General features: G+C 48.2%; 1 protein-coding gene across 1 annotated transcript in view; it reads left to right on the top strand.

The window, feature by feature from the left end:
* PLEKHD1 (pleckstrin homology and coiled-coil domain containing D1) overlaps nt 1-25,794 on the top strand; it is a 99,716-nt gene that overhangs the window by 14,211 nt on the left and 59,711 nt on the right. Inside the window, exons 5-6 of the mRNA XM_063948014.1 lie at nt 22,247-22,338; nt 24,619-24,671. Of these exons, the coding sequence (XP_063804084.1) occupies nt 22,247-22,338; nt 24,619-24,671 (145 nt within the window). The remainder of the gene's footprint in view (nt 1-22,246; nt 22,339-24,618; nt 24,672-25,794) is intronic.

Raw genomic sequence — 25,794 nt, forward strand, 5'->3', positions numbered from 1 at the left:
CTGGATCAACACCGGTCTTCCTTGAAGCAGAGGTTCCGCCTGGCTTAGAGCATTGTAGATTGCTCTTAGTTCCAGAATGCTTATGTGAAGAGACTTTTTCAGGCTCGACCACACTCCCTGGAAATTTCTTCCCTGTGTGACTGCTCCCCAGCCTCTCTGGCTGGCACCCGTGGTCACCAGGATCCAATCCTGCATGCCGAATCTGCGGCCCTCCAATAGATGAGCCTCCTGCAACCACCACAGAAGGGATACCCTTGTCCTCGGCGACAGGGTTATCCGCAGGTGCATCTGAAGATGCGACCCTGACCAATTGTCCAACAGATCCCTTTGCATGGAATCTGCCGAAAGGGATTGCTTCGTAAGAAGCTACCATTTTTTCCCAGGACTCTTGTGCATTGATGTACAGACACCTTTCCTGGTTTTAGGAGGTTCCTGACCAGGTCAGATAACTCCTTGGCTTTTTCTTCGGGAAGAAAAACCTTTTCTGAACTGTGTCCAGAATCATCCCCAGGAACAGCAGACGAGTTGTCGGCATTAATTGGGATTTTGGAATATTCAGAATCCATCCGTGCTGCTTTAGCACCTCTCGAGATAGTGCTAAACCCATCTCTAGCTGTTCTCTGGACCTTGCCCTTATTAGGAGATCGTCCAAGTATGGGATAATTAATACGCCTTTTCTTCGAAGAAGAAATATTATCTCGGCCATTACCTTTGTAAAGACCCGAGGTGCCGTGGACAAACCAAACGGCAGCGTCTGAAACTGATAGTGACAGTTTTGTACAACGAACCTGAGGTACCCCTGGTGTGAGGGGTAATTGGAACGTGGAGATACGCATCCTTGATGTCCAAGGATACCATAAAGTCCCCTTCTTCCAGGTTCGCTATCACTGCTCTGAGTGACTCCATCTTGAACTTGAACTTCTTTATGTACAGGTTCAAGGACTTCAGATTTAGAATAGGCCTTACCGAGCCATCCGGCTTCGGTACCACAAAAAGAGTGGAATAATACCCCTTCCCTTGTTGTAGAAGAGGTACCTTGACTATCACCTGCTGAGAATACAGCTTGTGAATGGCTTCCAAAACCGTCTCCCTTTCTGAGGGGGACGTTGGTAAAGCAGACTTCAGGAAACGGCGAGGTGGCTCTGTCTCTAATTTCAACCTGTACCCCTGAGATATTATCTGCAGGATCCAGGGATTTACCTGCGAGTGAGCCCACTGCGCGCTGTAATTCTTGAGAAGACCGCCTACCGCCCCCGAGTCCGCTTGCGAAGCCCCAGCGTCATGCTGAGGCTTTTGTAGAAGCCGGGGAGGGCTTCTGTTCCTGGGAAGGAGCTGCCTGTTGCTGTCTCTTCCCTCGTCCTCTGCCTCGTGGCAGATATGAATAGCCCTTTGCTCTCTTATTTTTAAAGGAACGAAAAGGCTGCGGTTGAAAGGTCGGTGCCTTTTTCTGTTGGGGAGTGACTTGAGGTAGAAAGGTGGATTTCCCGGCCGTAGCCGTGGCCACCAAATCCGATAGACCGACCCCAAATAACTCCTCTACGCATCGCCTGTCCACTGTCGTGTCCATAAAGCTCTTCTGGCCGAAATGGACATAGCACTTACCCGTGATGCCAGTGTGCAGATATCTCTCTGTGCATCACGCATATAAAGAAATGCATCCTTTATTTGTTCTAACGACAGTAAAATATTGTCCCTGTCCAGGGTATCAATATTTTCGATCAGGGACTCTGACCAAACTACCCCAGCACTGCACATCCAGGCAGTCGCAATAGCTGGTCGTAGTATAACACCTGCATGTGTGTATATACCTTTTTGGATATTTTCCATCCTCCTATCTGATGGATCTTTAAGTGCGGCCGTCTCAGGAGAGGGTAACGCCACTTGTTTTGATAAGCGTGTTAGCGCTTTGTCCACCCTAGGAGGTGTTTCCCAGCGCTCCCTAACCTCTGGCGGGAAAGGGTATAAAGCCAATAACTTCTTTGAAATTAGCAGTTTTTTATCGGGGCACCCCACGCTTCATCACACACGTCATTTAATTCTTCTGATTCGGTAAAAACTACTGGTAGTTTTTTCACACCCCACATAATACCCTGTTTAGTGGTACCTGTAGTATCAGCTAAATGTAACATCTCCTTTATTGCCAAAATCATATAACGTGTGGCCCTTTTGGAAAATACGGTTGATTCGTCACCTTCACTACCGGAATCAGTGCCTGTGTCTGGGTCTGTGTCGACCGACTGAGGCAAGGGGCGTTTTACAGCCCCTGACGGTGTTTGAGGCGCCTGGACAGGCACTAAGTGAGTGTCCGGCCGCCTCATGTCGGCAAACGACTGCTTAAGCGAGTTGACGCTATCCCGTAATTCCACAAATAAAGGCATCCATTCTGGTGTCGACCCCCTAGAAGGTGACATCCTCATATTTGGCAATTGCTCCGCCTCCACACCAATAACGTCCTCATACATGTCGACACACACGTACCGACACACAGCAGACACACAGGGAATGCTCTATACGAAGACAGGACCCACTAGCCCTTTGGGGAGACAGAGGGAGAGTCTGCCAGCACACACCAAAAAGCGCTATATATGACAGGGATAGCCTTATGATTAAGTGCTCCCTTATAGCTGCTTTTATATTAATATATTGCCATTTATTTTGCCCCCCCTCTCTGTTATACCCTGTTTCTGTAGTGCAGTGCAGGGGAGAGACCTGGGAGCCTTCCTGACCAGCGGAGCTGTGACAGAAAATGGCGCCGTGTGCTGAGGAGATAGGCCCCGCCCCTTTTCCGGCGGGCTCGTCTCCCGCTATTTAGTACATTTAGGCAGGGGTAAATATCTCCATATAGCCTCTGGGGCTATATGTGAGGTATTTTTAGCCTTTTTAAAGGTTTACATTTGCCTCCCAGGGCGCCCCCCCCCAGCGCCCTGCACCCTCAGTGACTGCCGTGTGAAGTGTGCTGAGAGGAAAATGGCGCACAGCTGCAGTGCTGTGCGCTACCTTAAGAAGACTGCAGGAGTCTTCAGCCGCCGATTCTGGACCTCTTCTTGCTTCAGCATCTGTGAGGGGGCCGGCGGCGTGGCTCCGGTGACCATCCAGGCTGTACCTGTGATCGTCCCTCTGGAGCTTCATGTCCAGTAGCCAAGAAGCCAATCCATCCTGCACGCAGGTGAGTTCACTTCTTCTCCCCTCTGTCCCTCGTTGCAGTGATCCTGTTGCCAGCAGGAATCACTGTAAAATAAAAAACCTAAGCTAAACTCTCTAAGCAGCTCTTTATGAGAGCCACCTAGAATTGCACCCTTCTCGGCCGGGCACAAAAATCTAACTGGAGTCTGGAGGAGGGTCATAGGGGGAGGAGCCAGTACACACCACCTGACCTGTAAAAGCTTTACTTTTGTGCCCTGTCTCCTGCGGAGCCGCTATTCCCCATGGTCCTTTCAGGAACCCCAGCATCCACTTAGGACGATAGAGAAAGTTTAGTTTAGGTTTTTTTATTTTCAGTGAGTCCTGCTGGCAACAGGCTCACTGCATCGTGGGACTAAGGGGAGAAGAAACGGACTCACCTGAGTGCAGAGTGGATCGGGTTTCTTAGGCTACTGGACATTAGCTCCAGAGGGACGATCACAGGTTCAGCCTGGATGGGTCACCGGAGCCGCGCCGCCGTCCCCCTTACAGAGCCAGAAGAGACGAAGAGGTCCGGTGAAATCGGCGGCAGAAGACATCCTGTCTTCAGACTAAGGTAGCGCACAGCACCGCAGCTGTGCGCCATTGCTCTCAGCACACTTCACACTCCGGTCACTGAGGGTGCAGGGCGCTGGGGGGGAGCGCCCTGAGACGCAATATAACAGTATATACCTTAGGTGGCAAAAAGAATACATCACATATAGCTCCTGGGCTATATGGATGTATTTTAACCCCTGCCATTTTTACACAAAAAAGCGGGAGATAAGGACGTCGTGAAGGGGCGGAGCCTATCTCCTCAGCACACAAGCGCCATTTTCCCTCACAGCTCCGCTGGAAGGACGGCTCCCTGACTCTCCCCTGCAGTCCTGCTTCAGAATCAGGGTAAAAAAGAGAAGGGGGGGCATTTTTGGCAGCAAATAACGATAATAACAGCAGCTATAAGGGAATAACACTTATATAAGGTTATCCCTGTATATATATATAGCGCTGGGTGTGTGCTGGCAGACTCTCCCTCTGTCTCTCCAAAGGGCTAAGTGAGGTCCTGTCCTCTATCAGAGCATTCCCGGTGTGTGTGCTGTGTGTCGGTACGCGTGTGTCGACATGTATGAGGAGGAAAATGATGTGGAGGCGGAGCAGTTGCCTGTGTTGGTGATGTCACCCCCTAGGGAGTCGACACCTGACTGGATGATTGTATTTAAACAATTAAGTGATAATGTCAGCAATTTGCAAAAAACTGTTGACGACATGAGACAGCCGGAAAATCAATTAGTGCCTGTCCAGGCGTCTCAGACACCGTCAGGGGCGCTAAAACGCCCGTTACCTCAGTGGGTCGACACAGACCCTGACACAGATACTGAGTCTAGTGTCGACGGTGACGAGACAAACGTAATGTCCAGTAGGGCCACACGTTACATGATCACGGCAATGAAAGAGGCATTGAACCTTTCTGACACTACAAGTACCACAAAGAAGGGTATTATGTGGGGTGTGAAAAAACTACCAATAGTTTTTCCTGAGTCAGAGGAAATAAATGAGGTGTGTGATAAAGCGTGGGTTTCCCCCGATAAAAAACAGCTAATTTCTAAAAAATTATTAGCATTATATCCCTTCCCGCCAGAGGTTAGGGCGCGTTGGGAAACACCTCCTAGGGTAGATAAGGCGCTCACACGTTTATCTAAACAAGTAGCGTTACCGTCTCCTGATACGGCCACCCTCAAAGAACCAGCTGATAGAAGGCTGGAAAATATCCTAAAAAGTATATACACACATACTGGTGTTATACTGCGACCAGCAATCGCCTCAGCCTGGATGTGCAGTGCTGGAGTCGCATGGTCGGATTCCCTGACTGAGAATATTGATACCCTGGATAGGGACAATATTTTGTTAACTATAGAACATTTAAAGGATGCATTACTATATATGCGTGATGCACAGAGGGATATTTGCACCCTGGCATCAAGAGTAAGTGCTATGTCCATCTCTGCCAGAAGAGCGTTATGGACGCGACAGTGGTCAGGGGATGCGGATTCCAAACGGCACATGGAAGTATTGCCGTATAAAGGGGAGGAGTTATTTGGGGCTGGTCTATCGGACCTGGTGGCCACGGCAACGGCTGGAAAATCCACCTTTTTACCCCAGGTCACTTCACATCAGCAGAAAAAGACACCGTCTTTTCAAACTCAGTCCTTTCGTTCCCATAAGTACAAGCGAGCAAAAGGCCACTCCTTTCTGCCCCGGGGCAGAGGAAGAGGAAAAAGACTGCACCATGCAGCCGCTTCCCAGGAGCAGAAGCCCTCCCCTGTGTCACAACTGAGGGCCTGAGCTGACGGGAGGCAGCCTCAGTTGTAGGGGCTGAGATGTACCGGAACCTGGGAGGTTGTATCAGACCCCTGGACATGTAAGTAACATGAATAATAACTGCCCGAAGGCGTGACCACGACAACTTGGATAAAAGTCAATGATGTTTATTATGACAACTCCGCAACACAGCAGCAGTAAAAGAAAACGTAAAAGTCAGCAAAGAATAAATACAGTTCCTGGGTACTACAGGATGGCAGGAGCCACAGGGCACTGGTAGTGTGAGATAGTTCTTATGATCTTCTAGATGGAAAGTCCTTACCAGGCCCGACTGTAGCAATGGAGATAACCCAGGATTGTGCCAGCTGGTGTTCCAGGAAAAGCTGGGTTGCTGAAGATAAAACAGCTGCTGTGGATACTGGCTGGAACCAGACTGTTGTTAGCACGGAGTGGATACTGGCTGGAACCAGTTAAATAATAAATGAACTTGGGAGCGATGAAATATGAACTGAAATGAAGAACTTGAGAGCGGAGAAATAATAATACCGGTGGAGAGTGGTAAAGTGTAGAAAGGACACCGGCCCTTTAAGGGAAGCTGTACTCTGCTGGAAGCTGAGCTGGAAGCAGGTTATGTTGTAGCTGGAAACAGATGAATCCACAATGGATTGGAGAGTCAGGCTACACCGCAGGTGGAATGCTGGTGCGGGTCTCTATGGTGGAAGTCTTGAGACAGGAGCTGGAACCTGGAAGACAATCACAGGAGAGAGACAAACAGGAACTAGGTTTGACAACCAAAGCACTGACGCCTTCCTTGCTCAGGCACAGTGTATTTATACCTGCAGCAAGGAAGGGATTGGCTAGGCAATTATGCAGATTAACAATACTGACAACAGATTGGAGGAAATGATCAGCTGACAGAATCCAAGATGGCTGCGCCCATGCAGACACTTGGAGGGAAGTTTGGTTTGTAATCCATGTGGTAATGAAAACAGTAATGGCGGCGCCGGCCACTGGAGACAGGAGACGCCAGGCTGACAAGTGCACATCCAACCACGCGGACACAGCGGAGGCCGCGGCTGACGTAATCGCCACTCTGACACTCTGCATGCAGAAGCTCAGGGACGGCGGCGGAGGCCGCGGGAGACGCCATGCCAGATGTAATAAGGCGTTACTGTGACAGCGTCTCAGAGAGACAGGAGAGGATGCAGGAATGTGAACATTAGGATAACAGATAGGATCCGGTCCTGGAGCGCTGAGCCAGCCTTAGGAGGCATCTGATGGGTAAGAAATGGCGTCCAGATACCCGGATCGTGACAGCACCCCCCCTTTAGGAGTGGCCCCAGGACACTTCTTTGGCTTTTGAGGAAACTTGGAATGGAATCTCCGGACCAAGGCAGGAGCATGGACATCAGAAGCATTGGTCCATGAACGTTCCTCAGGGCCGTAACCCTTCCAGTCAATAAGATACTGTAGTTGACCGTAACGGTGACGTGAGTCCAGGATCTTGGCCACTTCATACTCAACGCCTCGTTGAGTTTGGACTTTCGGAGTTGGAGGAAGTGAGGAATGAAACCGATTCAAGATCAGCGGTTTCAACAGGGAAACATGGAATGTCCTGGGTATTTTTAAGAAGGGAGGCAACTGGAGTCTGTAAGCAACAGGATTGATGACTTGTTCAATCTTGAAAGGACCGATATAGCGAGGTGCAAACTTCATACTGGGAACTCTTAACCTCAAATTCTTCGTGGATAACCATACCCGATCACCCACCTTGAGAGCAGGAACTGCTCGACGCTTCTTATCCGCAAACTTCTTGTACCTGAACGATGCCTTGAGCAGAGCTGATCGTACGCTCTTCCAGATATTGGCAAACTGATGCAAGGTGATATCCACTGCGGGAACAGAAGTTGCTGGAAGCGGTTGGAACTCAGGGACTTTAGGGTGGAATCCAAAGTTAGTGAAGAATGGTGTTGAAGCAGATGAAGAATGATACTGGTTGTTATGACAGAACTCGGCCCAGGGAAGTAATTGAACCCAGTCATCTTGAGAGGAGGACACATAGATGCGGAGGAAGGCCTCCAAGTCCTGATTCACCCTCTCGGTTTGACCATTGGTCTGAGGATGGTAAGCCGTGGAAAACTTTAGCTTGACTTGGAGGACTTGACATAAACTTCGCCAGAATTTGGCTGTGAATTGAACTCCTCGATCTGAGATAATTTCTTCAGGAAGACCGTGGAGTCGGAAGATCTCTTGTATGAATACTTGAGCCAACTTGGAAGCTGACGGAAGACCGGTGAGAGGAATGAAGTGTGCCATCTTGGTGAACCGGTCAACTACCACCCAGATGGTATTGAACTTGTTGCACATGGGTAAGTCTGTAATGAAATCCATCGACAAGTGGGTCCATGGTCGACGGGGAACGGATAGTGGAACCAGTTGCCCCGCAGGCGACTGGCGGGATACTTTATGTTGGGCACACTTTGGGCAAGATGCAATAAACTCCAAGACGTCCTTTTTCAGAGATGGCCACCAATAGGACCTAGAGATAAACTCCAGGGTTTTTTGGATACCTGTATGTCCGGCAAAACGGGAAGCATGGGCCCAATGCATGAGCTTCTTCCTTAGCATCGGCTTCACAAAACTTTTCCCTGATGGGGGCGTAGAGTCCATCCCTACCGTGGAGAATGCCAACGGATTTATAATAGGATGCTTGTCTGAAGACTCTGACTCATTTTCTTGCTCCCATGAGCGGGAAAGGGCATCGGCCTTGCGATTCTGAGAGCCCGGACAGAACTGGAGTTTAAAGTCGAACCTGGAAAAGAAAAGTGCCCATCTGGCCTGACGAGGGTTGAGACATTGTGCGCCCTTCAGGTATAAAAGGTTCTTGTGGTCTGTAAGTATGGTGATTGAATGAGAAGCTCCCTCCAACAGATACCTCCACTCTTCTAGAGCGAGCTTGATGGCTAGCAACTCCTGGTCGCCAATGGCATAGTTGCGCTCAGCTGAGGAGAACTTCCGGGAAAAGAAACTGCAAGGGTGTAAATGGCCATCTTTAGCCCTCTGAGATAACACCGCTCCTACTCCAACGGAGGAGGCATCCACCTCTAAGATGAAAGGAGAGTCGATGTCAGGCTGTTTCAGAACAGGCGCAGAGATGAACCTTTGTTTTAAAAGATGAAATGCTTGCATGGCTTCTTCAGACCACTTGGACGGGTTAGCACCCTTCTTAGTGAAAGCAGTAATAGGCGCCACAATGGTGGAAAAGTCTCGTATAAACTTTCGGTAATAGTTGGCGAACCCTAAGAACCTCTGGACCCCTTTGAGGGTTAAGGGTACCGGCCAATTTTGGATTGCTTGTAGTTTCTCAGGATCCATCTCTAGTCCGGAACCGGACACAATGTACCCTAGAAACGGAATGGACTTGACTTCAAAGACGCATTTCTCTAATTTGCAATAGAGATGATTGACACGGAGACGGGACAGAACCTCTTTAACCCAAAAACGATGTTCCTCTAAATCGTTGGCAAAAATGAGGATATCGTCTAGATAGACCACGACATGACGGTATAGAATGTCTCTGAAGATCTCATTGACAAAATGCTGGAAGACAGCTGGAGCATTGCTCAATCCGAAGGGCATGACGAGGTACTCATAATGTCCGTCACGGGTGTTAAAGGCGGTCTTCCACTCGTCACCCTCACGGATCCGGATGAGATTGTATGCACCTCGCAAGTCCAGCTTTGTAAAGATGGTAGCTCCGCTAACTCTGTCAAAGAGCTCAGTAATCAGGGGTAAAGGATAACGGTTCTTGATGGTAATGTTGTTCAAACCTCTGTAGTCGATGCACGGCCGCAGACCACCATCTTTCTTTTTTACAAAAAAGAAGCCTGCGCCGGCTGGAGAAGAAGAAGGTCGAATGAACCCCTTTGCTAGGTTCTCTTTAATATATTCCTCCATAGAATGCGTCTCAGGCAGAGACAACGGATAAGTTCGGCCTCGAGGTGGAACCTTCCCTGGAACGAGATCAATCGGACAGTCCCATTCTCTATGAGGAGGAAGGATATCAGCAGAAGCTTTACTGAACACATCCGTGAAATCTTGATATGGAGGAGGTGGAACATCAGACGACCTGGGGGAGGAAGAACAGACAGGCAATACTTTAAACAAACATGTCTCAGCACAGGAGGAACCCCATGCCAGGATTTGCGTAGTCGTCCAATCAATTGTAGGATTGTGAAGACGGAGCCATGGAAGGCCCAGGACCACAGGATGTGTGGCTCTTGGAATCACTAAAAAAGAAATAAGTTCGGAATGAAGAACTCCCACTCTCAGACGAACTGGTAGAGTCCTTAAAGAAATGACTGCATCAAAAATTTTGCTGCCATCCACGGCAGTTAAAGAAATGGACGAAGGAAGTCTCTCGGTGGGTAGGGACCACCGTTTAACATAGGCTTCGGTAATAAAGTTCCCAGCTGCTCCGGAATCAAGGAGGGCAATGACGTTCCGATAACGTTGAGCAACTTGAAGCGAGACTGGGAGATTACAATCTTGAGGAGATGGAGAGGAGATCATTACTCCTAGCCGGCCCTCTCCTTGGCGAGCTAGGATTTGGAGTTTCCCGGACGTTTGGGACAGGCATTAATGGTGTGAGACGGAGCTGCACAATAGAGACAGAGAGACTCGGAGAGACGTCTTCGGCGCTCAGCAGGAGTTAAACGGGAACGGCCAAGTTGCACGGGCTCATCTTTAGATGGTGACAGTTGACGAGGAGGAGGAGCAGAAGATTTTGGAGCAGATGATCTTCCACGCTCAGTTGCTCTCTCTCTGAAACGTAAATCAACTTTCGTGCAGAGTGAGATTAGCTCATCTAACTTAGAAGGTAAGTCTCTGGTAGCTAACTCATCTTTAATACGCTCAGATAAGCCATGCCAGAATGCAGCATACAGGGCCTCGTCGTTCCATGCCAGTTCGGATGCCAGGATCTGGAACTGTATCAGATATTGTCCTACAGTACGTGACCCCTGGCGTAAACGGAGAATCTCGGATGAAGCTGAGGTTACCCGGCCTGGCTCGTCGAAGATGCGCCTGAATGTTGACACGAAGGCAGTGTAGGAAGATAGCAGGGTGTCGGACCTCTCCCATAACGGTGATGCCCAATCAAGGGCTGAGCCACTGAGAAGAGAAATAATGTAGGCAATTTTTGTACGGTCACTGGGAAAATTGCCAGGTTGTAGCTCAAACTGAATCTCACACTGGTTGAGAAATCCCCTGCAGAATCTTGGAGATCCGTCAAATTTTGCTGGCGTTGGAAGATGAAGACGTGGAGCAGAAATGGGTAAGGTGGGTGGGGTTATAGCTGGAGTCACTGTGGTTGACGCACCAGACGCGCCTGATCCACGGAGAGTTGTCTGAATCCCATCCAGCCGAGTAGAGAGATCCTGGAGACAGCGGATGATGTGGCCCTGTGCAGCCTCCTGATGTTCTAGTCGGGCTGCCAGTTCTTGCATCGGCCTGGCCGCTTGATCCTGGTCTCCGGCTGGATTCATTAGGTCAGTGCTTACTGTCACAACTGAGGGCCTGAGCTGACGGGAGGCAGCCTCAGTTGTAGGGGCTGAGATGTACCGGAACCTGGGAGGTTGTATCAGACCCCTGGACATGTAAGTAACATGAATAATAACTGCCCGAAGGCGTGACCACGACAACTTGGATAAAAGTCAATGATGTTTATTATGACAACTCCGCAACACAGCAGCAGTAAAAGAAAACGTAAAAGTCAGCAAAGAATAAATACAGTTCCTGGGTACTACAGGATGGCAGGAGCCACAGGGCACTGGTAGTGTGAGATAGTTCTTATGATCTTCTAGATGGAAAGTCCTTACCAGGCCCGACTGTAGCAATGGAGATAACCCAGGATTGTGCCAGCTGGTGTTCCAGGAAAAGCTGGGTTGCTGAAGATAAAACAGCTGCTGTGGATACTGGCTGGAACCAGACTGTTGTTAGCACGGAGTGGATACTGGCTGGAACCAGTTAAATAATAAATGAACTTGGGAGCGATGAAATATGAACTGAAATGAAGAACTTGAGAGCGGAGAAATAATAATACCGGTGGAGAGTGGTAAAGTGTAGAAAGGACACCGGCCCTTTAAGGGAAGCTGTACTCTGCTGGAAGCTGAGCTGGAAGCAGGTTATGTTGTAGCTGGAAACAGATGAATCCACAATGGATTGGAGAGTCAGGCTACACCGCAGGTGGAATGCTGGTGCGGGTCTCTATGGTGGAAGTCTTGAGACAGGAGCTGGAACCTGGAAGACAATCACAGGAGAGAGACAAACAGGAACTAGGTTTGACAACCAAAGCACTGACGCCTTCCTTGCTCAGGCACAGTGTATTTATACCTGCAGCAAGGAAGGGATTGGCTAGGCAATTATGCAGATTAACAATACTGACAACAGATTGGAGGAAATGATCAGCTGACAGAATCCAAGATGGCTGCGCCCATGCAGACACTTGGAGGGAAGTTTGGTTTGTAATCCATGTGGTAATGAAAACAGTAATGGCGGTGCCGGCCACTGGAGACAGGAGACGCCAGGCTGACAAGTGCACATCCAACCACGCGGACACAGCGGAGGCCGCGGCTGACGTAATCGCCACTCTGACACTCTGCATGCAGAAGCTCAGGGACGGCGGCGGAGGCCGCGGGAGACGCCATGCCAGATGTAATAAGGCGTTACTGTGACAGCGTCTCAGAGAGACAGGAGAGGATGCAGGAATGTGAACATTAGGATAACAGATGGGATCCGGTCCTGGAGCGCTGAGCCAGCCTTAGGAGGCATCTGATGGGTAAGAAATGGCGTCCAGATACCCGGATCGTGACACCCTGCTTCTGCCAAGTCTTCAGCATGACGCTGGGGCTTTACAAGCAGACTCAGATATGGTGGGGGCCCGTCTCAAGAATTTCAACGCGCAGTGGGCTCACTCGCAAGTGGATCCCTGGATTCTACAGGTAGTATCACAGGGGTACAAACTGGAATTCGAGGCGTTTCCCCCTCGTCGGTTCCTGAAGTCTGCTTTACCAAAGTCTCCCTCCGACAGGGAGGCAGTTTTGGAAGCCATTCACAAGCTGTATTCCCAGCAGGTGATAATCAAGGTACCCCTCCTGCAACAAGGAAAGGGGTATTATTCCACGCTGTTTGTGGTACCGAAGCCGGACGGCTCGGTGAGACCAATTTTAAATCTGAAATCCTTGAACACTTACATAAAAAGGTTCAAATTCAAGATGGAGTCACTCAGAGCAGTGATAGCGAACCTGGAAGAAGGGGACTATATGGTGTCTCTGGACATCAAAGATGCTTATCTCCACGTCCCAATATACCCTTCTCACCAAGGGTACCTCAGGTTTGTAGTACAAAACTGTCATTATCAGTTTCAGACGCTGCCGTTTGGATTGTCCACGGCACCTCGGGTCTTTACCAAGGTAATGGCCGAAATGATGATTCTTCTACGAAGAAAAGGCATTTTAATTATCCCTTACTTGGACGATCTCCTGATAAGGGCAAGATCCAGGGAACAGTTAGAAGTCGGAGTAGCACTATCTCAAGTAGTGTTACGTCAGCACGGGTGGATTCTAAATATTCCAAAATCGCAGCTGATTCCAACGACACGTCTACTGTTCCTAGGAATGATTCTGGACACAGTCCAGAAGAAGGTGTTTCTCCCGGAGGAGAAGGCCAGGGAGTTATCCGAGCTAGTCAGGAACCTCCTAAAACCAGGCCAGGTCTCAGTGCATCAGTGCACGAGGGTCCTGGGAAAAATGGTGGCTTCTTACGAAGCGATTCCATTCGGAAGATTCCATGCAAGAACGTTTCAGTGGGATCTACTGGACAAATGGTCCGGATCGCATCTGCAGATGCATCAGCGGATAACCCTGTCGCCAAGGACAAGGGTGTCTCTCCTGTGGTGGCTGCAGAGTGCTCATCTACTAGAGGGCCGCAGATTTGGCATTCAGGATTGGATCCTGGTAACCACGGATGCCAGCCTGAGAGGCTGGGGAGCAGTCACACAGGGAAGGAATTTCCAGGGCTTGTGGTCAAGCATGGAAACATCTCTTCATATAAACATTCTGGAACTAAGGGCCATTTACAATGCCCTAAGTCAAGCAAAACCTCTGCTTCAGGGTCAGGCGGTGTTGATCCAATCGGACAACATCACGTCAGTCGCCCACGTAAACAGACAGGGCGGCACGAGAAGCAGGAGGGCAATGGCAGAAGCTGCAAGGATTCTTCGCTGGGCGGAAAATCATGTGATAGCACTGTCAGCAGTGTTCATTCCGGGAGTGGACAACTGGGAAGCAGACTTCCTCAGCAGACCCGACCTTCACCCGGGAGAGTGGGGACTTCACCCAGAAGTCTTCCACCTGATTGTAAACCGTTGGGAAAAACCAAAGGTGGACATGATGGCGTCACGTCTAAACAAAAAACTGGACAGATATTGCGCCAGGTCAAGGGACCCTCAGGCAATAGCAGTGGACGCTCTGGTAACGCCGTGGGTGTACCAGTCAGTGTATGTGTTCCCTCCTCTGCCTCTCATACCAAAAGTACTGAGAATCATAAAAGGAGAGGAGTAAGAACTATACTCGTGGTTCCGGATTGGCCAAGAAGGACTTGGGACCCGGAACTTCAAGAGATGCTCACGGACGAACCGTGGCCTCTACCTCTAAGAAAGGACCTGCTACTGCAGGGGCCTTGTCTGTTCCAAGACTTACCGCGGCTGCGTTTGACGGCATGGCGGTTGAACGCCGGATCCTGAGGGAAAAAGGCATTCCAGAAGAAGTCATCCCTACTCTGGTCAAAGCCAGGAAGGACGTAACCGCAAAACATTATCACCGCATTTGGCGTAAATATGTTGCGTGGTGTGAGGCCAAGAAGGCCCCTACAGAGGAATTTCAACTGGGTCGTTTCCTTCATTTCCTGCAAACAGGACTGTCTATGGGCCTAAAATTAGGGTCCATTAAGGTTCAAATTTCGGCCCTGTCGATTTTCTTCCAGAAAGAACTGGCTTCAGTACCTGAAGTTCAGACATTTGTAAAAGGGGTGCTGCACATACAGCCTCCTTTTGTGCCTCCAGTGGCACCTTGGGATCTCAATGTGGTGTTGAGTTTTCTAAAGTCACATTGGTTTGAACAACTTTCCACTGTGGACTTAAAATATCTCACATGGAAGGTATCGATGCTGTTAGCCTTGGCTTCAGCCAGGTGCGTGTGTCAGAATTAGCGGCTTTATCATATAAAAGCCCTTACTTAATTTTTCATTCTGACAGGGCAGAATTGAGGACTCGTCCTCAATTTCTACCTAAGGTGGTTTCTGCATTTCACATGAACCAACTTATTGTGGTACCTGCGGCTACCAGGGACTTAGAGGACTCTAAGTTGCTTGACGTTGTCAGGGCCTTGAAAATATATGTTTCCAGGACGGCTGGAGTCAGAAAATCTGACTCGCTGTTTATCCTGTATGCACCCAACAAACTGGGTGCTCCTGCTTCTAGGCAGACGATTGCTCGTTGGATTTGTAGTACAATTCAGCTTGCACATTCTGTGGCAGGATTGCCACAGCCAAAATCAGTAAAAGCCCATTCCACAAGGAAAGTGGGCTCATCTTGGGCGGCTGCCCGAGGGGTCTCGGCTTTACAACTTTGCCGAGCAGCTACTTGGTCAGGGGCAAACACGTCTGCTAAATTCTACAAATTTGATACCCTGGCTGAGGAGGACCTGGAGTTCTCTCATTCGGTGCTGCAGAGTCATCCGCACTCTCCTGCCCGTTTGGGAGCTTTGGTATAATCCCCATGGTCCTTACGGAGTCCCAGCATCCACTAGGACGTCAGAGAAAATAAGATTTTACTTACCGATAAATCTATTTCTCGTAGTCCGTAGTGGATGCTGGGCGCCCATCCCTAGTGCGGATTGTCTGCAATACTTGTATATAGTTATTGTTACAAAAATTCGGGTTATTATTGTTGTGAGCCATCTTTTCAGAGGCTCCTTTGCGTTTATCATACTGTTAACTGGGTTCAGATCACAAGTTGTACGGTGTGATTGGTGTGGCTGGTATGAGTCTTACCCGGGATTCAATATCCTTCCTTATTATGTACGCTCGTCCGGGCACAGTATCCTAACTGAGGCTTGGAGGAGGGTCATAGGGGGAGGAGCCAGTGCACACCACCTGATCCTTAAGCTTTTATTTTGTGCCCTGTCTCCTGCGGAGCCGCTATTCCCCATGGTCCTTACGGAGTCCCAGCATCCACTACGGACTACGAGAAATAGATTTATCGGTAAGTAAAATCTTATTTTTTTATATCATTATCATCCAGTCTATATTAGCAGCAGACGCAGTACGGTAGTCCACGGCTGTAGCTACCTCTGTGTCGGCAGTCGCTCGTCCATCCATAATTGTATACCACCTACCCGTGGTGTTTTTTTTTTTCTTTCTATCTTCTTGATACTAGTAGCTTACTTTAGGAGTCTGCAGTGCTGAGCTGACAGTGTCCAGCAGGTCCGTCATTATATAATATATACCTGTCCGGCTGCAGTAGTGATATATATATATTTTATATCTCATTATCATCCAGTCTATATTAGCAGCAGACGCAGTACGGTAGTCCACGGCTGTAGCTACCTCTGTGTCGGCAGTCGCTCGTCCATCCATAATTGTATACCACCTACCTGTGGTGTTTTTTTTTTCTATCTTCTTGATACTACTAGTAGCTTACTTTAGGAGTCTGCAGTGCTGAGCTGACAGTGTCCAGCAGGTCCGTCATTATATAATATATACCTGTCCGGCTGCATTAGTGATATATATATATATTTTATATCTCATTATCATCCAGTCTATATTAGCAGCAGACGCAGTACGGTAGTCCACGGCTGTAGCTACCTCTGTGTCGGCAGTCGCTCGTCCATCCATAATTGTATACCACCTACCTGTGGTGGTTTTTTTTTTTTTCTATCTTCTTGATACTACTAGTAGCTTACTTTAGGAGTCTGCAGTGCTGAGCTGACAGTGTCCAGCAGGTCCGTCATTATATAATATATACCTGTCCGGCTGCAGTAGTGATATATATATATATATTTTTTTTATATCATTATCATCCAGTCTATATTAGCAGCAGACGCAGTACGGTAGTCCACGGCTGTAGCTACCTCTGTGTCGGCAGTCGCTCGTCCATCCATAATTGTATACCACCTACCTGTGGTGTTTTTTTTTTCTATCTTCTTGATACTAGTAGCTTACTTTAGGAGTCTGCAGTGCTGAGCTGACAGTGTCCAGCAGGTCCGTCATTATATAATATATACCTGTCCGGCTGCAGTAGTGATATATATATATATATATATTTTTTATATCATTATCATTCAGTCTATATTAGCAGCAGACGCAGTACGGTAGTCCACGGCTGTAGCTACCTCTGTGTCGGCAGTCGCTCGTCCATCCATAATTGTATACCACCTACCTGTGGTGGTTTTTTTTTTTCTATCTTCTTGATACTAGTAGCTTACTTTAGGAGTCTGCAGTGCTGAGCTGACAGTGTCCAGTAGGTCCGTCATTATATAACATATACCTGTCCGGCTGCAGTAGTGATATATATATATATATTTTTTATATCATTATCATCCAGTCTATATTAGCAGCAGACGCAGTACGGTAGTCCACGGCTGTAGCTACCTCTGTGTCGGCAGTCGCTCGTCCATCCATAAGTATACTAGTATCCATCCATCTCCATTGTTTACCTGAGGTGCCTTTTAGTTGTGCCTATTAAAATATGGAGAACAAAAATGTTGAGGTTCCAAAAATAGGGAAAGATCAAGATCGACTTCCACCTCGTGCTGAAGCTGCTGCCACTAGTCATGGCCGAGACGATGAAATGCCAGCAACGTCGTCTGCCAAGGCCGATGCCCAATGTCATAGTACAGAGCATGTAAAATCCAAAACACCAAATATCAGTAAAAAAAGGACTCAAAAATCTAAAATAAAATTGTCGGAGGAGAAGCGTAAACTTGCCAATATGCCATTTACCACACGGAGTGGCAAGGAACGGCTGAGGCCCTGGCCTATGTTCATGGCTAGTGGTTCAGCTTCACATGAGGATGGAAGCACTCAGCCTCTCGCTAGAAAAATGAAAAGACTCAAGCTGGCAAAAGCACAGCAAAGAACTGTGCGTTCTTCTAAATCACAAATCCACAAGGAGAGTCCAATTGTGTCGTTTGCGATGCCTGACCTTCCCAACACTGGACGTGAAGAGCATGCGCCTTCCACCATTTGCACGCCCCCTGCAAGTGCTGGAAGGAGCACCCGCAGTCCAGTTCCTGATAGTCAGATTGAAGATGTCAGTGTTGAAGTACACCAGGATGAGGAGGATATGGGTGTTGCTGGCGCTGGGGAGGAAATTGACCAGGAGGATTCTGATGGTGAGGTGGTTTGTTTAAGTCAGGCACCCGGGGAGACACCTGTTGTCCGTGGGAGGAATAGGGCCATTGACATGCCTGGTGAAAATACCAAAAAAATCAGCTCTTCGGTGTGGAAGTATTTCAACAGAAATGCGGACAACATTTGTCAAGCCGTGTGTTGCCTTTGTCAAGCTGTAATAAGTAGGGGTAAGGACGTTAACCACCTCGGAACATCCTCCCTTATACGTCACCTGCAGCGCATTCATCATAAGTCAGTGACAAGTTCATAAACTTTGGGCGACAGCGGAAGCAGTCCACTGACCAGTATATCCCTTCCTCTTGTAACCAAGCTCACGCAAACCACCCCACCAACTCCCTCAGTGTCAATTTCCTCCTTCCCCAGGAATGCCAATAGTCCTGCAGGCCATGTCACTGGCAATTATGACGAGTCCTCTCCTGCCTGGGATTCCTCCGATGCATCCTTGCGTGTAACGCCTACTGCTGCTGGCGCTGCTGTTGTTGCTGCTGGGAGTCGATGGTCATCCCAGAGGGGAAGTCGTACTCGTAAGACCACTTTTACTACTTCCACCAAGCAATTGACTGTCCAACAGTCCTTTGCGAGGAAGATGAAATATCACAGCAGTCATCCTGCTGCAAAGCGGATAACTGAGGCCTTGGCATCCTGGGCGGTAAGAAACGTGGTTCCGGTATCCATCATTACTGCAGAGGCAACTAGAGACTTGTTGGAGGTACTGTGTCCCCGGTACCAAATACCATCTAGGTTCCATTTCTCTAGGCAGGCGATACCGAAAATGTACACAGACCTCAGAAAAAGACTCACCAGTGTCCTAAAAAATGCAGTTGTACCCAATGTCCACTTAACCACGGACATGTGGACAAGTGGAGCAGGGCAGGCTCAGGACTATATGACTGTGACAGCCCACTGGGTAGATGTATGGACTCCCGCCGCAAGAACAGCAGCGGCGACACCAGTAGCAGCATCTCGCAAACGCCAACTCTTTCCTAGGCAGGCTACGCTTTGTATCACCGCTTTCCAGAATACGCACACAGCTAAAAACCTCTTACGGCAACTGAGGAAGATCATCGCAGAATGGCTTACCCCAATTGGACTCTCCTGTGGATTTGTGGCATCGGACAACGCCAGCAATATTGTGTGTGCATTAAATCTGGGCAAATTCCAGCACGTCCCATGTTTTGCACATACCTTGAATTTGGTGGTGCAGAATTATTTAAAAAACGAGAGGGGCGTGCAAGAGATGCTGTCGGTGGCCAGAAGAATTGCGGGACACTTTCGGCGTACAGGCACCACGTACAGAAGACTGGAGCACCACCAAAAACATAAATTCAGTGTGGAACCGCACTAGTCTTAGCAATCTAAACGTAATATAGAGATGGCATCAAAGATAGAAAAACCAATATATATGCAGTTGAAAAGAAGATTTTAAGCTGCTTGTAATTGGCGGTGCTCCCAGGAATTTTGTAGACTAGACTACAATTGAAAAGGAGAGAAAAGACAAAAAACCCTTGTTTGGGAGCACTCGTTTGTAATAATTGGTATAATGTAAAGTGAAATGAATGATGAAAATAAATGTGAAATAATTATTTCACATTTATTTTATTCAAGAAACAATTAAAGGTTAAGTTTTATCTCATTTCATCATTCATTTCACTTTACATTATACCAATTATTACAAACGAGTGCTCCCAAACAAGGGTTTTTTGTCTTTTCTCTCCTTTTCAATTGCACCACCAAAAACGCCTGAACCTGCCCTGCCATCATCTGAAGCAAGAAGTGGTAACGAGGTGGAATTCAACCCTCTATATGCTTCAGAGGTTGGAGGAGCAGCAAAAGGCCATTCAAGCCTATACAACTGAGCACGATATAGGAGGTGGAATGCACCTGTCTCAAGCGCAGTGGAGAATGATTTCAACGTTGTGCAAGGTTCTGCAACCTTTTGAACTTGCCACACGTGAAGTCAGTTCAGACACTGCCAGCCTGAGTCAGGTCATTCCCCTCTTCAGGCTTTTGCAGAAGAAGCTGGAGACATTGAAGGAGGAGCTAACACAGAGCGATTCCGCTAGGCATGTGGGACTTGTGGATGGAGCCCTTAATTCGCTTAACAAGGATTCACGGGTGGTCAATCTGTTGAAATCAGAGCACTACATTTTGGCCACCGTGCTCGATCCTAGATTCAAAACCTACCTTGGATCTCTCTTTCCGGCAGACACAAGTCTGCTGGGGTTCAAAGAACTGCTGGTGACAAAATTGTCAAGTCAAGCGGAACGCGACCTGTCAACATCTCCTCCTTCACATTCTCCCGCAACTGGGGGTGCGAGGAAAAGGCTCAGAATTCCGAGCCCACCCGCTGGCGGTGATGCAGGGCAGTCTGGAGCGACTGCTGATGCTGACATCTGGTCCGGACTGAAGGACCTGACAACGATTACGGACATGTCGTCTACTGTCACTGCATATGATTCTCTACCCATTGAAAGAATGGTGGAGGATTATATGAGTGACCGCATCCAAGTAGGCACGTCAGACAGTCCGTACTTATACTGGCAGGAAAAAGAGGCAATTTGGAGGCCCTTGCACAAACTGGCTTTATTCTACCTAAGTTGCCCTCCCACAAGTGTGTACTCCGAAAGAGTGTTTAGTGCCGCCGCTCACCTTGTCAGCAATCGGCGTACGAGGTTACATCCAGAAAATGTGGAGAAGATGATGTTCATTAAAATGAATTATAATCAATTCCTCCGTGGAGACATTCACCAGCAGCAATTGCCTCCACAAAGTACACAGGAAGCTGAGATGGTGGATTCCAGTGGGGACGAATTGATAATCTGTGAGGAGGGGGATGTACACGGTGATATATCGGAGGATGATGATGAGGTGGACATCTTGCCTCTGTAGAGCCAGTTTGTGCAAGGAGAGATTAATTGCTTCTTTTTTGGTGGGGGTCCAAACCAACCCGTCATTTCAGTCACAGTCGTGTGGCAGACCCTGTCACTGAAATGATGGGTTGGTTAAAGTGTGCATGTCCTGTTTATACAACATAAGGGTAGGTGGGAGGGCCCAAGGACAATTCCATCTTGCACCTCTTTTTTCTTTCATTTTTCTTTGCGTCATGTGCTGTTTGGGGGGGTGTTTTTTGGAAGGGCCATCCTGCGTGACACTGCAGTGCCACTCCTAGATGGGCCAGGTGTTTGTGTCGGCCACTAGGGTCGCTTAGCTTACTCACACAGCTACCTCATTGCGCCTCTTTTTTTCTTTGCGTCATGTGCTGTTTGGGGAGTGTTTTTTGAAAGGGCCATCCTGCGTGACACTGCAGTGCCACTCCTAGATGGGCCAGGTGTTTGTGTCGGCCACTAGGGTCGCTTAGCTTACTCACACAGCTACCTCATTGCGCCTCTTTATTTCTTTGCGTCATGTGCTGTTTGGGGAGTGTTTTTTGGAAGGGCCATCCTGCGTGACACTGCAGTGCCACTCCTAGATGGGCCAGGTGTTTGTGTCGGCCACTAGGGTCGCTTAGCTTACTCACACAGCTACCTCATTGCGCCTCTTTTTTTCTTTGCGTCATGTGCTGTTTGGGGAGTGTTTTTTGGAAGGGCCATCCTGCGTGACACTGCAGTGCCACTCCTAGATGGGCCAGGTGTTTGTGTCGGCCACTTGGGTCGCTTAGCTTAGCCATCCAGCGACCTCGGTGCAAATTTTAGGACTAAAAATAATATTGTGAGGTGTGAGGTGTTCAGAATAGACTGAAAATGAGTGGAAATTATGGTTATTGAGGTTAACAATACTTTGGGATCAAAATGACCCCCAAATTCTATGATTTAAGCTGTTTTTTAGGGTTTTTTGAAAAAAACACCCGAATCCAAAACACACCCGAATCCGACAAAAAAAATTCGGTGAGGTTTTGCCAAAACGCGTTCGAACCCAAAACACGGCCGCGGAACCGAACCCAAAACCAAAACACAAAACCCGAAAAATTTCCGGTGCTCATCACTAGTATTAACCTGGAGAAGGCATAAGGAAGTGATAAACCAGTGATAAGTACAAGGTGATAAAGGCACCAGCCAATCAGATCCTAACTGTTAATTTACATAATGGAGCGGATTGGCTGGTGCCTTTATCACCTTGCACATATCACTGGTTTATCACTACCTTATGCCTTCTCCAGGTTAATACATCTGCCCCAGTGATTGTTACATCTCCCTGCTGTATACACTGCCTGAAAGCAGTTACCTTAATTGGAGTTGAGGGGTGGCAGAAACAATGCTGTAATTGTATTAAAGCATGCTTGTATTCTTTCACCTCACAGGACATGGCAGAATGCCCAGCTTGGAGAGGCTATGATTGGGAGTCTGGAGGCCCAGGGTCTGCAGCTAGCTAAGGAGAGGCAGGAATATTTTGGTTAGTGTGTCTCTTTCAAATTGGGGGTGTTCTATTCTGTATGTAGGGCCTAATTCATGTTTGTAGGCAATGCTTACGCAGATGCGATTTTCCAACCTATGGACTTGTTATAATCATCACAAGTAAAGCTGCCACCCAGAAAAGAATACAGACTCCCATCGGAGCCATCGCAAAGTCCTTAGCAACTGCGTACATATATCCAGGATTGATGCAATAACGAGGAACATTAAATCCCCTAGTGAGTCTATGGTCACTCAGACTGTCCGCGGCAGTAGCGATGCTGGTGCCATGTGTCTCTGCGTATATGACTGCAGCTGAAGACAAATACATGCCATAAAAACAGCCAAGACACACCTGCGTTTTGCTTCCGCCAAACACTCCCATCCTGTCAATCACTCTGCGTGATATCCTGGCGTGTGCGCAGTCTGACAATAAGCGTTCATTTGTGTGAACATCAGCATTGCGTACAAACATACTGTATATTAGCATCACTTGTGCACTGCAGTGTACTACTACTTAATATAAAATCTAAAAGGTACAGTACAGTATGTCAAGCCAGAAATCTTTAAACGATTGAACTATACACCATGTATATTTCTTTATGCCAGACTTTGGGGCTGCTACTGAGTTGGGCGTATGCCTGTTTGATAAGAGTAATGGAGGTAATTCAGAGTTGATCGCAGCAGAAAATTTGTTTGCAGTTGGGCAAAACCATGTGCACTGCAGGAGGGGCAGATATAACATGTGCAGAGAGAGTTAGATTTGGGTGGGGTGTGTTCAAACTGAAATCTAAATTGCAGTGTAAAAATAAAGCAGCCAGTATTTACCCTGCACAGAAACAAAATAACTCGCCCAAATCTAATAGGCCCTACACACATGCCGATATCACTGCACGATATGAACGATCTCGTTCATTAATGAACGAGATAACGTTCATATCGTGCAGTGTGGAGTCACCAGCGATGAACGATGCACGGCCCCGCGCTCGTTCATCGCTGGTGACATGTCGGCTGTGCATGCAGGCCAATATGGACAAGATCGTCCATATTTGCCTGCACGTCTATGGAGCCGGGTGACGGGGGGAGTGAAGAAACTTCACTCCCCCCGTCACTGCCCCCCGTATCGGCCGTCAGGCACCTCGGCGGCACATCGCCTAATGTGTAGGGCGCCTAACTCTCTTTGCACATGTTACATCTGCCACACCTGCACTGCACATGGTTTTGCCCAACTGCTAAGAAATTTGCTGCTACGATCAGGTCTGAATTACCCCCAATATGTCTTACAGCACAAGCAAATCAAATGTGTATGCCTATGTCCAAGTCATCTTACATGTGCGACTCCTTCCTCTTAAAGAAGCAGGATGGAGATGAAAGGCACAAGTACGTGTAGACCAATGACATGCGGTGAGGTGAATGCCTGGGGAGGCACACATGGGGATGGGCCTGAATGCTGGGAGCCTGTCTCACCCCTTACTCACTGTAACTCTCCCCTCACTACACTAAGCTACATTGTCCATTGAGTCTCCTACCTGCATCCCTGTGTCTTCTCTTGCTGCTGCTGATGACTGAGCTCTGACTACAGTGCAGTTCCTGGTCACATGACACATCCAATTGTCCATCATTGCACAAGGCCCATCCCCACACTCAAAGGCATGCCCCTATTAGCTCTCTTTCTATGTAGCTTTTCTGCCCGTGGTGTGTCCCAAAGCAGTGTCGGACTGTAGAACCAGGGCAAAGCTGTTGCTGCCTCATCTCTTGTCTCCCTGCAGCTACAGGGATCTCCACAAAGCTGGTGAGCGGTAGCTATAAAAAGGATTACACTACACAAAGAAGATGTTTATGTTATAAATATCTTTTGTATTATTGTAATCATTCTTAAATAAAATCTCAGGAGTTTGACAGGGAGTATGCTCTGCCTCTCCTGCCTACCCTGACTGCATATCCCTGGTGTAACCCGGGTACAGCAAAACCATGTTCGCAAAAATGCTTTTAATCAATAGCATCAAAAGAATGACTCCCTCTGAGTGGTCAGAAAGTTGCTCTGTATTGAATTTATAAAAGTTTTTTTTTAAACTGCATTTAAACGCCAGCCTTCATCACCAAATTTACAATGATGACTGGCATATCAGCAGCATAACGATACAATTTATACCGTATCATCATGCTTTAAGCATTCATACGGATGCTCTCAGCATATATACGTATTTGTGTGTCTGCGGTTTTGGACGCAAATAGGTCCAACTGAGCTTATACACTCACATCTCGTGTTATCTTTCTGCAGATAAACTGATGGAGGAAACAGAGGAGCTCTGCTCACAACGGGAACAGAAAGAGGTAACATAGCAAGCTAAAGTAATATCACCTCCTATTCAGTACCGTTATATGGCTAAGACCAGTAGCGAATCTTGCCACGGGCAAGCAGGACTTTTGCCCGGGGCGCCGCCTTCCGGAGGGCGCCGCACCATAGCAAGATCCGCTACTGCTGTGCCCCCCGCTGTGTCCCCAGCTAGTCCCGCTGTGAAGGGAACTAGACGTTACGCGTCTAGTTTCCCTTCGTGGAGAGGACCTTTGCTGTGCGGTGCGCGATGATGTCATCGCGCACCGCACAGCAAAGGTCCTCTCCACGAAGGGAACTAGACGCTATGCGTCTAGTTTCCCTTCGTGGAGAGAACCTTTGCTGTGCGGTGCGCGATGACGTCATCGCGCACCGCACAGTATTTCAGCGGCGCTACTCTACTGTACAGGGGGCGTAACTGACCACGCCCCCTGTATGAAGCCACGCCCCTATTTCCCACCCGGGCCGCAAAAAGGGCTAGAACCGGCCCTGGCTAAGATGGGAGTGTTCAGAAGCTCCCTAATAACTACAAGTTTCCTATGTGCCCAGAGTCACTTTACAGGTAATGGCATATAGTTTTCCCACACCTCAGACTGGGCTAATACATAAGAATGCATCCTATCAGTGTTGTTATAGCTTCCTACCAATTTAATATTGTGCATCAGAATACTGAAATAGGGCTATTTCCTGATGATATCATGAGGTGTCTTTATATCATATCTAATCTATCTAGAGGCACATTAAGAGAGGAGGGGGCCTGTGTGCAGCCTCCAATTGGACCCACTCCTCTCAGGCAGCACAGTAGACTCTGACATTGTGTCAGAGTCTACTACGCATGCGCAGGTCTCTGGGAACATGGCACCCGCGCCACGTTCCTGGGGACATCTCTATTGCACATGCACAAATCACCGGAAAATAGCAGTGGCGGACATTTTCCAAGTAATTTTTGCCACTGTACAGCTAACGCTGTCCTGTTAGACTGTTGGATTCACCTTATGACCCAAAACGCAAGCGACTATATCCACTTCATATGGTACTTCTTTAATTTGATGGTGCAAAGTGACTTTTATTACAGTGGTCATTATTTACTACCTTGGAACTGACCACCTGTGGTTATAACCA

The sequence above is a fragment of the Pseudophryne corroboree genome, chromosome 12 (assembly GCF_028390025.1).
Source record: "Pseudophryne corroboree isolate aPseCor3 chromosome 12, aPseCor3.hap2, whole genome shotgun sequence".
NCBI classification, from domain to species: Eukaryota; Metazoa; Chordata; class Amphibia; order Anura; family Myobatrachidae; genus Pseudophryne; species Pseudophryne corroboree.